Here is a 15,461-nt window from a genome sequence, read left to right on the forward strand (position 1 = left end):
TCAATATCAGGACAGTTGTATGGCCATGAAATCATAACAAATAAACAGATGAATGGGCAGACTTTTTGCATTTATAACACGAGTATTAAGTAAGTATGGACGTTTGAATATATGAAGTTTTAATGGCTCATAAATTGGGATTCTTCTTTATGGCGATGGGCTAGCAACCTGTCACTATTTGAATCTCAATTGTATCATTAAGTGGAATAACTGAACGTAGCCTATTGTTTTTTTTTTATTGTTGGCTCTGTCTACCCCGCAAGAGATATAGACGTGATTATATGTATGTATGTAATTAATGGCAACCAACGCATTTTACGCTCTACTGTTTCCTCACTCTAAACTGCCAACTAACTGGATTTATTTTGTGCCCGCGCTGAGCTTGCAATGAGAACGGGACGGAAATATAATTACGATCGAGATAGAAAGAGATAAGTTAATCAGGAAAGTATTTGTTACGATTCTTATTAATATTATAGATGCCTGAGTGATTTTTATTCTATATTCTTAGGAAGCGTTTAAATGGACTTAATTTTGACTACGTTAGAGACGATGAGGTATTAATAAATTCTTCTGATTTTAAGTATCCATTCTTTGATCTGTCACTTGTTAAGGAAAGAAAGAAATTAAAGACAGATGCAAATTTGTTGATTTTTGCTCGGATTTCAGAAATAGACTCCAAAAATAATTCAGTTTATGATATTTAAAAAAATCTATCTTATACATTGAAATCGTTATTATATGTTAGTCCTATATTATTTCGATTTTATCGTCGTGCCAAATTTATAACAAATTAGTTTCAGTTAAAAATTATTGTTTATTAATGTTTCTTTATCGATAGAAATATAGGTATATTGACTATATTTGTCACTATACCTAAATTAGAAATCCATAACAAAATCTAATTGTATCATAAGACAGGCTGTGTCAGGCAATAAGGCTACCTTAAAATCTGAAGCAATATTTTCATGACATTTTTACATGATATGTGTGTGTGTGTATTTACATACATACATATAGTTACGTCTATATCCTTGCTAATAGATTGGTAGACCACGTTTAGCTCTATGGCATCATGATGGAATTGAGATTCAAATAGTGACAGGTTGCTAGCCCATCGCTTGGAAGAGGATTTATAAACCTATTCCTTAGTCGCCTTATACGACATCCATGGAAAAGATACGGAGGGGTTCCATTCTAAAGTGCTGGAAATCACGTAGTTTCATCTTATAAATGTTTTTAAGGGTAAGCCATCGCTTGATTTAAGGGAAAAATTTAAAATGTTCTTTTATTTATTATAATGGTATATAATGGTATTAGTGTTCACTACATTTCTTAGCGGGCAGCTTATTAGAGTCACTGCCTTTCTTCTTCATTAGGAGTCTTAGTTGCGATGCGGCTTAGTTCAAACGCAAGACGTTTCTTTTAAAAGTACTTTCATTAAAAAAAATACAAAACAATTGATAAATGAGCGACTATTAAGCATTTTAATGTAATAATGTAATTTTCAGCTGAAAGAAATTTAAGAGGAGTAACATTTATCAAAGGAAAAATGGGACTGGTTAAATAAAAATAAAAACTTGTTATTTTATTTTATTCACATATCTGTATACGGAGATACATCCAATAATGAGAATGGGCAAGAATCGATTGACGTAGGACATTCTTCATCCGCCACATTATGCCATCTGTCGGTCGCTGAAGACTGTTGCCTGAAAAAATAAAATATATTTATTTATTTATGTACATCAAAAAAAAAAAAAGAAAAGAACTTTAACTAAAGAGAAATTAATGGCACTATATATATATAATATCAAATTTTAATTAGTGGTAAATAGAAAGTTGTAGTCTCTGCCTACCCCTTCAGGAAAACGGCGTGATTTTATGTATGTATGTATACTATTTCTTAGAAACAAAAACTAATTTGTCCTCAGCTCACTGAAGAGTGTGATAACCGTCATAACCAATAATGCATTCTCTTAAGGAAAAGAGAAGACATCGTTAAAAATAGATACAAATATATAGAAATGTCAAAGCATACATATGTATATAAAATCTATATAAGAAATATATAGAGATGTAATAACGCTAAATTTCTCGGGTAGTGAATGAAAATGGAACTTTAACGGGAGCAAACCCCAAGAATTGGTATGAAATTGTAATTAACTGCAATAATTTAATCGTTGACTCGTGCTGTTTGTTTGGAATTATATATTAATTGAAACGTAATCAAATCGTATGCACTGCAGAGATTTTAATTAAAAGATTCATTAGACTTGTTTATTTACTGATTGCATGGATTGGAATTAAAAATAAAAATTGTTAATTAGCCGTGTGGTTCCCGGCACCATTGAAATAATGAATAGGACCACTCCATGTCTTCCCCATGGATGTCGTAAAAGTAAAATATAATACCTATATTATAATAAAAAACTGAAAGGCCACGTTCAGCTGTATGGCTTAATGATGGAATTGAGATTCAAGTAGTAACAATTTATTAGCCCACCACCCACAAGAGATTAGTTTTGAAATGAATGATTGCCTAAATTTTAATGACCTCTAACAGTCAACCGCATAAAAAGTTATATACTACATGGAACTCTATGACGGTGAATTACCAGTGGATTTGGCAGGTTTAAGTGCTGTCGACTGTACAATAGATTTGAATTAAAAAAAGAATACCAATTGAATTCAAATAACTTTTATCTCCAAGCGAAGTGAAGCTCGACCCAAAACTAATATTCGTAACTTCCATTACACGAAAAGCTTACCGGAAAACCATTTTTAAAATTCTGTAATACACGCTTGTCGGTCCGTCGATGCGTCCTATCTCGCAAATGGCTCGCCGCACGCAGTGGTACCCATTCAGACCGTTCCTGAAAGCAATTGAGCATTTTTATAGATATTTTAAACTTTGACTATGGCTGGAAATGAATATTCATGATTGACAATACGGCAGGTGATTGGCGGAATAAATTACCATGTGATGGATTACGAACTTTTTAAAAGCTTTTTATTTAGTTTGACTTGTATGTTTACAAATCTTTCAAGTTTAATTTGACCCACTTCCCGGTATCCGATTGAGCTGAAATTTTGCATGCTGGTCCAGAACCGATGACAATGCATGTTAATCATAAACGTGACCTGATGCTGCTGCGAGGATCGGCTCCGTACTAGAAATCACCTCAGCGGTAAATAGTATTGTAAACTTTGACTATGGCTGGAAATAAATACTTATGATTGACAATAAGGCAGGTAATTGGCGGAATAAATTACTATGTGATAGATTACGAACTTTTTTGTGATGATTATGATGATTTAATCTTCATTATGTCTCTCAATGTCTTAATGTATATATGTGGCTCTTTTTCTCTTTGTTTATAATTTAGGACTTTATTGTGTAATAAGTGTGGTAGGAAGAAAAAAAAACACACACACACTCATATTTTTCCGCTAGCTGCTTTTATATATGCTTCGGTTGTCGAGTCAGTAAGGTGTCGTGGTTAAAATTCGTAACGCGTAGAACGACACAGGTTCGAATCCCACCTCGGCCATATACCTACCAATAACAATGTACTCTGTGTTCCCCGAAAGGGATATAGACGTGTAGAAATAATGAACATTTTATTTTAATAAAAAGAATATTAAACTCACTTATCCAATAAAATCTCTAGATTGTTAAACACTGATCGCCTATAGAGATGATGGTACGGATGAAAGGTGTCAGGCGGCTCCATCCAGTTGATGCGGAAACCCAGTGCTTGTGCGAAGATCTGGTTCCACCAGACCATGTTCGCTTTGAAATTGAGGCGGATCTGAAATTGAAACACGTAAAAATGCAAACAGAATATCATCCTACCAACCGATGTATCATTTCAATGAGAAACTAAGTTTGAATGAGAAAATTTAGCACTTGTTTTATTTTTACATAAAATAAAACATGTGCCATGTGGTTCCCGACACCAATATAAAAAAAGAATAGGACCACTCCATCTCTTTCCCACGGATGTCGTAAAAGGCGGCTAAGGGATAGGCTTATAAACTTGGGATACTTTTTAGGCGATGGGCTAGCAACCTGTCACTATTTGAATCTCAATTCTATCATTAAGCCAAATAGCTGAAGGAAAATAGGCGTGACAATATGTATGTATGTATGAGAATAAATAAATATATACGCGACAAATTACACAGATAGAGTTCAAAAAGTAAGTTCGAGACTTTCGTTATGACCAACTTAACGATATCTTTAAAGTTTTTAATTATAAAATAATTACTTACGAAAAATGATGTATTATTTCTAAAAGCAAGATATCTTCTTTGCCTTTGGTGATATTGTTGACTATCGTTGGCACTTGCGAAGTGTAACATAAAGAAAAATATGAATAAAATACAACACAGAACACCTAATTTCATAAATTTGTACATTATTAATTATTTATTTGGCTAATAATTAGTCCGTAAGCTGAAACTTTTTTAAAGTCATCCTTCCATTTTCAAATACATTTTGAATTACGATGAACTTTCATTATTTTTATTTCACACATGCTTCTAAATTTAAACTTGATTAGGTTTTAAAAAAAAGAAATCAACTATTTTGGGAAAACTATTTTTCTATATATAAATCTGCGGTTTTTCTTCCAAATTTCAGATCAATTCAATAACGGTTAACGTTAATCTGTATAAACGAAAAAAAAAAAATAATAGGCACTTCACAACTGTGGTGGATGAACACAATATGTTTTAGAAAAAGTCTGCGTTTTGAACGGTATTGTCAAATGTGGGTTTGTTTGTCGTAACAATTAACGATTTCCCGCCTTTTTTGCTTACCTGACCTGGATCAGATTTGGTTGGTAAGCATGCTGTGTTTTACATTAATATCTGTAACAATATACAGGTTGATGCCGTATATATTTATAAAATTATTATATTTTATTTTGAAATGTGTTGTTAAAAAAGACATTTACAAATACATCTTATAAGAGTGTAACAAATTTATTTTCAAGTATTGCCGGAAAGAGGCGTGATTTTTTGTATGTATGTACTGCCTGTACACATGTATTTAAAAATTTATGTCACTGTAAAATTAAATATTTATGATAATAACAAGAATATTTTGCATCAATGTGTAAGTTTTTACAAATATTTTTTACCTGTATGATAAACAGAATTGCCCTGGTAGCATTTTAAATAAATACTTCTATAGATAAACATCCAAGACCCAGGCTAATCAGGGAAAGTTTCGTCTCAGCATGCCCTGGCCGGATACGAACCCGGGACCACCGGGGTCACAGACAAACGCACTACCGCTGCACCACAGAGGCCTACATTGGGAAACTTATAACCAGTACTTATAGTTGAAATAAATAAAAGGGTAGACACGGCAGTCTTTGTTTATTATTAATCTGCTTTATCATAGGGTCCGTGTCATGAAGAAAAAATGAAATGTATTTATGGTCCCAAGGAATTATCCCTAAGAGCAACGGGAAAGAGCATCTGCGCAGAGTTAATTATTATCTAGAGGGAGATAAATTAAAAATAGAACAGATATGCCTCTTTTGGCTCACAAACTTGGAATTCTACTTTTGGGCTATGGGCTAGCAACCTGTCACTATTTGAAACTTAATTCTATCATAAAGACAAACAGCTGAACGTGGCCTATCAGTCTTTTCAAGACTGCTGGCTCTGTCTACCCCGCTAGGAATATAGAAAATATGTTTGTATGCTTCTTTGTATATACATATGTATCTGTTCTTTATATCTCGTATATGTTTTATAAGCAATTGAAGCCTGTTTTTTTATAAATCATGATTCTGATTATAAATGCGACAGTATTTTTTTTTATTATATGTACCTACATCATTTCCTTTTAGTGTTTCAACAAAAATAGTAAACACTATCACATTTTACTCAAGATTTTAGCAAATTCCATGGGAACAACAATAGTTTTAACCGAGATGCAAGGTAGGTGGGTACCTATGACCACCCTCCAGACTCTTAATTATATTTAAAGAAGATACATACATACATACATACATAAAATCACGCCTCTTTCCCGGAGGGGTAGGCAGAGACTACCTCTTTCCACTTGCCACGATCTCTGCATACTTCTTTCGCTTCGTCCACATTCATAACTCTCTTCATACAAGCTCGGCGGTTTCGGGTACTTTTGACCTGACCCTTTACCAGGACGTCCTTAATTTGATCAAGATACGTTCGTCTAGGTCTTCCCACTCCGACCTTTCCCTCCACACTCTCCTTGTATATCTGCTTAGTCAACCTGCTTTCATTCATCCTCTCCACATGACCGAACCATCTTAACATACCCTTTTCTATTCCTGTAACTACATCTTCTTTCACATCACAACATTCCCTTATCACGCTGTTCCTTATCCTGTCACTCAATTTCACACCCATCATACTCCTTAACGCTCTCATTTCCACTGCATTTATTCTGCTTTCATGCTTCTTTTGCCATACCCAACTTTCACTCCCATACATTAATGTCGGGACCAACACGCCCCTGTGCACAGCCAGTCGAGCCTTTTTGGATAGTTTCTGACTGCTCATAAAGGCATGCAAAGCTCCATTCACCATGTTCCCCGCGTTCACTCTCCTTTCAATATCACTATCATACTTGCCATCTGATGTAAACTTTGATCCTAGATATACAAACTCTTTCACTTGCTCCACTTTTTCTCCTCCAATCAAAATATTACATGCTGTCATTTCTTTCTCCATTTCAAAAACCAGTGTTTTAGTTTTACTTACGTTCACTTTCATTCCTTTCTCTTTTAAAGCTTCATGCATACAGTTTACCATCTCCTGTAACTCCTCCGCTGATGACGCCAGTATAACCTGATCGTCGGCATAGAGCAGACATTTGACGAGTAACTCATTCATCCTTAATCCACTTTTAGACTCTTTCAAATCTGTCAAACAGCTATCCATAAATAGGTTGAACAGCCACGGTGACGCAACACATCCTTGCCTAACGCCTTTCTCAATCTTAAACCACTCAGTGTGCGCTCCGTTTATCCTGACACAAGCACTCGAATCCTCATATAAGGATTTCAGTGCTCGTATTAAGAGACTGCTCACCCCATGCATAGAAAGTGCTGACCACAATTCATTCCTCTCAACTCTGTCATAGGCCTTTTCCAGATCTACGAATGTGCAATAGACTTTTTGACTCTTGGCCAAAAACTTTTCGGCTATGCACCGCAAGGAAAAGACCTGATCAGTACATCCCATTCCCTTTCGAAATCCTGCTTGAGCATCCCATATTTTGTCATCAGTTTCATTCCTGACTCTATTAATCAATACCTTAGCATACAATTTGCCGACGACGCTAAGCAGGCTTATACCACGATAATTTTTGCAGTCCAGCTGTGACCCTTTTCCTTTGTAAAGTGGCACGATAACAGCCTTACACCAATCTTTTGGTACTCGGCCGCTTCTCCAACACAAATTGAAAAGGCAGTACAACTGACTAGCTACTACGCCTTTTCCTGCTTTAAGCATCTCGACCGACACTCTATCACACCCAGCAGCCTTTCCCGCTTTCATACTCTTAAGTGCTTCCACAATTTCGAACATTTCAATTTCGCCTTCCATCTCATTCTCTTTTTCTTCGCTATAGCAGAAATCTTTCTTATTTCCTTCCTTTTTTTCAAATAAACTTTCAAAATAGTCCTTCCATATCTTTAGTACACATTCTTCTCCTTTCACAACGCTACCATCCTGGCATCTGATCCTAGTCAGCTCTCTGGTTATAGTATTTCCTCGGGCTGACCTTACGGATTTCCAGAATACTTTCAGATTTGACTGAAAGTCTTCTGATAGCCTTTTATCAAAATCCTCTTTATACTCTTCTTTCTTTCTAATCACAGCTTTCTTAACCAAATCTTTCATTTTCTTATATTCCTTACGTGCTTCATTCACATCTTCATCTATAACCTCTTGCATTCTTAAGTTAGCTTTTGCTGCTAACAAATCCAGCCATGCTTTCTTCTTTAATCGCACAAGTTCTTGCACATCTTTACTCATCCACGCATTTTTGTGATTTTTTCCTTTCCTTCTTCTACTTACACCACACACTTCAACAGCTACTTTCACAATTCTTTCTTTAAATTCCTTCCATCCATCTTCAATATCGCTCATTTCCTCTAAATCTTCAAATTCATCCTTCAGTCTATTAATATACTTCTTACCTACATCCATATCTTGCAAATTTTCTACTTTTACTCTTTCCAAAGCGCTGGTTTGCTCCCTTACCCTGTGCCGCCAGCGATTGAAGATACCCCTTATCCGGGATATCACCAGTAAATGGTCCGAGTCAATGCCAGCACCGCGATATGCACGGGTATCCAGCACTTTGTTCTTCAATCTTTCATCTACAATCACAAAGTCTATCATACTTTTTAAAATACCTTCCACTCTTGTGTAGGTGTGGATCTCTTTATGTTGAAACATTGAGTTCGACACAAAAAGATCCCACTCTAGACAAATTTCTAATACACTTCTTCCATTATCATTCACCTTTTCGTCACCAAACGCACCAAGCACCTTTTCATATCCATCACGCTTTACACCCACCCATCCATTAAAATCACCTAACATAATAATCTTCTCATTTGGCTTGGTAACTTTCAATACTTCTCTTACACTATTCCAGAACTCCTCGTTTTCGCTTTTTGCTGATGTTGTACCCCTCGAACCCACATCCCAAGGTGCATAAACACCTAGAACGAAGATCCGAGTGATTCCAACTTTCAGCCTAATCCATAGAAGACGAGGGCTGACACACTCATACTCATTCACGCACTCAGCCATTCGTGCAGAAGGAATTAGACCGACCCCTTGACAGCCTCGGCTGGTACTGGAAATTCCAGACCAATACGCCGTGTAAGGGCCGTGCTGCGTCGCGTCGCATCCTTTCCGCTTCGTTTCATTCACGCACAACACATGAAAACGTCTTTCATCCATCATCTGGCATACTTCCTCAATCTTATCCTTCATTCCTCCTCTTACATTCATCGTCGCAAAGCGGCTTTCAGCAGACCGCATACCGCTCCCGCCGGGAACGAGACGTGATGGGGTGCGGACACCATCGCCGCCATTTATATGCTTTTTAAGGTTCATAATGCGATTCCCACGAGACGCTAGGGAAAAATTTTGTCCGCCCCAGCAGAGCCCCGCATGCCAGGGTAAGGCTAGCCATTACCTGGGGGTCGCCCAACCCCATGGCGGAAGTGGCACGCTCGAGACTAGGCTCGCCCCTAGCCATGCATCCATCGGCGCGGCAGACCTTAGATTGGCAGGGATTTACATTAAAGAGGAATCCCAAGTCTATCCCTTAGTCGGCTCTTACGACATCCGTGGGAAAGAGATGGAGTGGTCCTATTCTTTTGTAATGGTGCCGGGAACCACACGGCACGAAGTTTAAAGAAGATTTAAGTAGATAACCCGTATTGAGGTAACAAACAACGAATAAACACACATTTACATTTATAATATTAGTTAAGATGGTTCAGACAGTGGACAGTTCTGTAATTTAAACATTTTGAGGCTTGAGCCTTTAAGAACATACGTCTTCTTTTGAGCAGCATGACGCGGCAATATACTATGAATAAGGCAATTATGACGAGATAATTATATTAAAGAAACGTGGCTTGAGAATGTACGGTGATGGAATAATCTAGTTTAGAGTTACAAAAATATATTTATTACTCATATATTATTGGGGTATTAAGGATAAGGTGTAAAGGAAACATCATTCAATTCAAATTTGTGGAAAATCCTGTATGAAATTAAAACCATTGCAGTGTGAATTTCATATTAACTGTCAGAGCTAATTTAATTAATTACATGAAACATTTAATTGTATGGATGATTTAATTTTGCGTTCTGTGACCATTCTTAAGTAGATAAATTTTAATATTGTACGATCCATTATGAAAATGAAATAAAAAAATCTAGAAAAACATAAAAGTAACAATCAAATAGATCCACCTGTACCTACAAATCCCATAACGGTTCCCTCGAGTTTATTTGTAAATCGTGATTAACGGGTTCTAACTCGTGGGGATAAGTCAAACACACCAATACGCAGAAATTCTTAACCGTAACTTCAAGCCACTTTAGAAAAAAGAACAAGAAAAAAAACAGTGTTTAAAATCTTTCTTATTAGCCAGCCAATTAAGCAGTAAAAATATGTTCTACAATTGAAAATTTAATCGGATATTTATTTATATGATGGATATCTTTATAATTTTAACATGTTTGTTTTTTTTGGTAAAGTCGCAAAATTTAGACTTAAATGACACTAAATTAGATGACTCAAGCAATATTGTTTTATCAAGAAGGAAAAGATTCCTTGTGTTTCCAGAAGGGAGTTCATTGCAACTCGGTAAGTTCAAATATTGAAAATAATAAACCTTTTTATTTTTAAGTGATATTTTCATTTTTATAAAAAAAATACAACAAGTTTTATTACATCAATTTTTAAATTCCCATTACATTTTTCTGAAATGGTATTTTCCTCGAAACTAGTTATGTTTATTGGCCATAAAAAAATAATATTCTTTATATAGTCAGTAATATAATATCATTTTCACATGAGTATTAATTAAACCATCTCAAAATTATATAAGTACTATAAATATTAAAACATCAGCCCACATAGTGCTTAACATCTGATAGTTTGAGTTTAAAAAATGTACAAAACTGCCAGCACGATTTCAAACGCAACATTTAAATTAAAACAAATACATTCGATTTTTGAATCAAATATTTGGAGGCCACATAATTTACTCGCGTGTTTATGTTCGTGTATTGAGAACAGCCTGTACAAATCAATTGTTATCAGGTTGACACTTCACTGTTTGTTCGCAGTTCGGAGTGAGTGTCAAACAAAAGTTATAATGAACACGAGTGTTTATACACTTATTGAATCAATGTACAGTTTGCATAAAGATTGGCACACGTTGTGTGTAGATTATAATTTAATTATTTTGGTAAAACTGATACTGATAGATATAGTGATACGATAAATAATGACAAAAGATTTGGCGACCATTTTATGATTAGTTGTCTGACCCCTTCATGATCAATAAATATAATGGTCACAATTTATCTTTACTTATATGTTGCGAAGTACCTAAAGCTAAAATACTAAGTTCTTCGATTTTGTATCTTGTTGTAAGTTTCATATAATAAAGTAAAAGGATTTGCTCAAACGACCATAAAGGGGAGCAAAAAAAAAGAAAATTCATAAACAATATCTTTATAGCAAAAGATCAGCTCAAGATTACCCAAAACCGACGAGTTAACATGGAGAAATATGAATTTAGATGAGGCAAAAAAATATACAGGAATCGAGTCAAGTGGAAAGATGTAGTCTCTGTCTACCCCTCTGGAAAAGACGCGTGATTTTATGTATGCATGTACAATATCTGAGATATAAAAAGTTCACTCCTTTTTTTACAGTATTTTGCACCACCTACCCCCTAATATCACCAATAGGTGACATCTTCCTTTGGGGTAACACTGCTGCCCTCGCCTACGAGTTACCCCAAGACCCTTACTCCCCCTTTATGCATCACGCCGACCCCCTCCACCGCAGGATCGATTCCAAAACAGAACCAACCAAGGCTATCTACTACACAGACGAAGATGGAAAAGTCCTCTTCAAAAGACCATACAAAAGGTAGATAATTAATTTAGATTTTTAAATGAAAGCGCCTTTTTACTATTTTTTTTTTCTTTATTGAAAAGAAGGTTTGCTTATAGTTTTGCTGTTGAGAAATAATCGGTTTTTTATGACAAAACAAGATTATGTTATAAGGTAAAGTAATGTGTGTTGTTTTGTCATTAATTTTGTAATAAGAAAAAAATAATTTGTGTAAAATTCGAGTAACTACTGATAGTGTTTATTGAAATATGAAGCTCGAATAAAATTTGACACTTTTGAAAATTTCCAACCTTGCGGTTATTTTAATTGAACAAAATTTACGGCACTATTAATAAAGAAAACAAAGTAACAATTGATCGATCAGTAAATTTTACATGTATGACATTTTGTTGTTAAAAAAAATGTTTCGAATTAATACTGGCCATTTATACATTCAGAAAATTCGTCGTAAATCCAGCATTTGCAAAGCGGAGCCTTGACTATACGACAGTGGACCAATCCGAAACGCGAATTCGAGGGAAATTTGAAATAGACAGAAAACAGATGCACGCTTCGAAAAACAAACGCAAGTTTTTGAAAAGCGAACACATGGACGAGCGCAGCGTGGAATTTCACAGGAGTAGTCGCGGCGTTTTCTACCAGAAAATAGAGACAATGCTGCAAGGGTATGTAATACGTATTAAGGCACGATTCCATTGCTACGATCTACACGCATAATTTCACGTGCTTGATTTCACTTAAATAAAAATCTGTCTGTCGGTCTGAATTTGTGCCCCCATATCCCGACAGTTTATTTTCTAAGTAAATTTTAAAATGCCTTTTTTAATAATACACATAATAATAATTGTTCACCACTAACGCATCTAAACTAATTATTAAGAAAATTTTAAAAGAGAATTACGTTTTATAAAATTTTAGTGCAGAAGTAATTTTGGCAAAAGGTTAATTAATTTAAAATAACTCATTTGCTTAAAAGCACCAAAATAAATACTTCCTGTAGTAACATAATTACGGAAAAAATGTATATCTTAAAAAATGCCTGGAATGTAAGTAGATAACGATAAAAGTAAGAACTTAAGATCTTAACGTCGAAATTACATACAAACTTTTTTTAAACATATTTGTTTTACAAATTAACAGTTATTACAGCATACCGTAGCGTAGCTTCGCGAATCATACAGAAGCGTATCACTGGATTTCTGGCTTTAAGTGCGCGTTTCGTTTACGGAATAAAGATTCCTTGTGTAAACTGGCGGCATGAAGTTTTGGCGGGAATTCATGCAGAGCATTCCGTTTAAATTTTATAAATTGTTTCACTGTTTCTGTTGTGAGATTATGGTTCTTAAGTGTTGCATGTAGTAATGCAATTTAAGTTCGAGTTCGCTATCATCGTGTAAGTGATTGGTGTGAGAATTAAAATACAAGAGCAATGGAAAATATAGTTATTTTCATGATATTTAGGAAAGTAAACAGCTAACTAAAATCTCTTGTTGTTGTTGGTTTTTTTGTTGAAAATTGTTGAAAATCTCTACAAGTTAACTTAGCCATGTTCAAAATCGCTTAAAGCTATTTTGTCCAAAAACGGAACATGCAAAATTCAAAAAGTTTTATTGTTATTCATGTAAAAAATATAAAAATTAATACATATATAACTAACAAAAATATTGTGTGATATAGATAGATAGAAAGGGATACATAGATAAAACACTATAAGAGTAAATAAGATAGATAGAAAGAGAGATAGATAAAGCGCTTTATTGCACCATAAGAGTAAATAAGCAAGACATCAAATTTATTCTTAAAACCGCTAAGAAAAGTATTTTCAAAAAGCTGTGAACTACACAAAATGATGCTTTTAAATCGTGTGAAATGGCTAACGCGGCTTATCTTTTTAATTTTTATTCCCAGGCTTGGAGTGAACGGGCGGCAGTGCCTTCTGAAAACCCTTTGCCTGGTCGGACAGTCCCACTCGGATCCCCAGGGAACTCTATTGCAGGAGATATTAAGAGCTGTTTTCACGTAAGAACTAACAATTTTGTTACACTTGAAGACGAGCGCATAAAGAGGAAATATAAACACGTTTTTCATTTTATTCATGTTATTTTTTTTTTAAAAAGCTAAGTTCTCTTTTTGAACTGACTTGAGATTTTGTCAAAATCATTTGCAATGAAGAAAATGTAGTTTAAATTTTAAGTCCTGGTTATTCCAGCTCAAGTTACTTACTTTAAAAAGTTACAATCATTATATTCTGAGCTATGTACAATAATTTGATAGCTAAATTGGTTAGCTATCAAATTATTGTACATATCTCTAACGGTGCAATTAAAAAAAATCTAAGATAATCTGAGTACATTTAAGTAATTGTAGAAGTTAAAAATAAGATTTAAGGTGAAGAATTAAGTCTTTTGGTGTCCCTTAATACATACATAATCACGTCATGTCACGTAATATAATCACTTCTCTATCCCTTACGGGGTAGATAGAGCTCTCGTCCTATCCGTCTCGTCGGACCTTCGTGGCCGTGGCCCTTCGGCCACGCTCAGTTGTTCAGCCTAAATACATAAAGGGTATTTATTTTTCAGGCTGCCGAAGTCGGACGATAAAGACGAATACTTCACCGATTATGATAAAGCTTTGTCGGCAACAGAGTCATGTGACATACTGTACCCGGAATGTGACCAGCCATTATCTGAACCTGGATTTTTAACGCAGAGTTATTGATATCGTTATTTTTTCTTTCGCTTTTCATTGTATATAAAAATATATAGATTTTAGTATTACTTATAAAAATATTATAGAAGGTAAACCATTTTGAACCTCATTATGCATTTATATCTGTGGTAAATAAGTCCTACTTACATAATGTATGGAAATGTTTTTAAGAATATGTGAATATGTGTTTGTTATGTATGAATGGTCACGTAAAAGATTTTCATGAAACTTTCATTAATATATTTTAACTGATTTTTAGTAATGTTTAGACATTGGGATAACGTTAAACACTTAAAATATTCTTGTTAATGTTTCAACGTAGTTACTTTTAAATGTTATTCCATGTGTTAACTATAAGTTATTTTTTACCTTTTTTTGTTCTTACCTTTTTATGCGGGAAGCATAAACAATCTAAAGAAAATACGTAATAAAACTAAACCTTCACATTAATTATAAAAATCCCGGTGTGGTTCCCGGCACCAATACAAAAAAGAATAGGACCACTCTATCTTTTTCCCATGGATGTTGTAAAAGGCGACTAAGGGATAAACAAACTTGGGATTCTCTTTTAGGCGATGGGTTATTAACCTGTCACTATTTGAGTCTTAATTCTTTCATTAGGCCAAATAGCTGAACGTGGCCATTCAGTCTTTCCAAGACTGTTGGCTCTGTCTACTCCGCAAAGGATATAGACGTGCCCATATGTATAAATGAGATTTTTTTATGAATCACCTGTTTTTGTCTAAACATGATGTTGCAATCAATTAAAAGTTCCTAATAATTGTACTTGTCTCATTTACACCCAACCAAAAATCACGACACATCAGAATGATAACTGACGCGTCCACTCCATCTTGTATTTACTGCAAACAGTCATAATTTGATCAAAATGATTCACGAAATCACGAGTTTTCCTTTTTTGTTTTGGGACCACTTAATATTTCAAACACGAAATAACTGTATAAGCGTTGACACTGACCATGTTAATTGATGCTTCATTTATACAAGTTCACGTAGATGGAATGGGAAGCCATACAGTCTTCTCCATGTTATCTGG

The 15,461-nt window shown here is 34.8% G+C and overlaps 2 protein-coding genes across 2 annotated transcripts; one reads left to right on the plus strand and one right to left on the minus strand.

Moving 5' to 3' along the window:
- Positions 1-1,597: 1,597 nt before the first annotated feature.
- Positions 1,598-15,459, minus strand: LOC106143284 (uncharacterized). Its single transcript, XM_060948509.1, has 4 exons — positions 15,384-15,459; positions 3,655-3,815; positions 2,772-2,876; positions 1,598-1,712 (listed from the first exon to the last, which is right to left on the minus strand). Exons 1-4 carry the CDS (start codon positions 15,384-15,386, stop codon positions 1,598-1,600), a joined length of 384 nt encoding a protein of 127 aa, XP_060804492.1. The 5' UTR covers positions 15,387-15,459.
- On the plus strand, positions 10,028-14,477 carry LOC106143322 (uncharacterized). Its single transcript, XM_013345375.2, has 5 exons — positions 10,028-10,408; positions 11,488-11,707; positions 12,130-12,357; positions 13,601-13,711; positions 14,275-14,477. Exons 1-5 carry the CDS (start codon positions 10,252-10,254, stop codon positions 14,411-14,413), a joined length of 855 nt encoding a protein of 284 aa, XP_013200829.2. The 5' UTR covers positions 10,028-10,251; the 3' UTR covers positions 14,414-14,477.
- Positions 15,460-15,461: the final 2 nt, after the last annotated feature.

This window comes from Amyelois transitella, chromosome 16 (assembly GCF_032362555.1).
Source record: "Amyelois transitella isolate CPQ chromosome 16, ilAmyTran1.1, whole genome shotgun sequence".
NCBI lineage: Eukaryota > Metazoa > Arthropoda > Insecta > Lepidoptera > Pyralidae > Amyelois > Amyelois transitella.

Bases quoted from the DNA above. Each gene is read 5' to 3' on its own strand.
- LOC106143322 (XM_013345375.2), top strand. From the start codon at position 10,252: ATGATGGATATCTTTATAATTTTAACATGTTTGTTTTTTTTGGTAAAG. The intron at 10,409-11,487 runs GTAAGTTCAAAT...CTTTTTTTACAG, and splicing joins AGGGAGTTCATTGCAACTCG to TATTTTGCACCACCTACCCC. The intron at 12,358-13,600 runs GTATGTAATACG...TTTTATTCCCAG, and splicing joins ATAGAGACAATGCTGCAAGG to GCTTGGAGTGAACGGGCGGC.
- LOC106143284 (XM_060948509.1), bottom strand. The intron at 2,877-3,654 runs GTGAGTTTAATA...AATTGCTTTCAG, and splicing joins CTAGAGATTTTATTGGATAA to GAACGGTCTGAATGGGTACC. The intron at 1,713-2,771 runs GTAAGCTTTTCG...TTATTTTTTCAG, and splicing joins ATTTTAAAAATGGTTTTCCG to GCAACAGTCTTCAGCGACCG.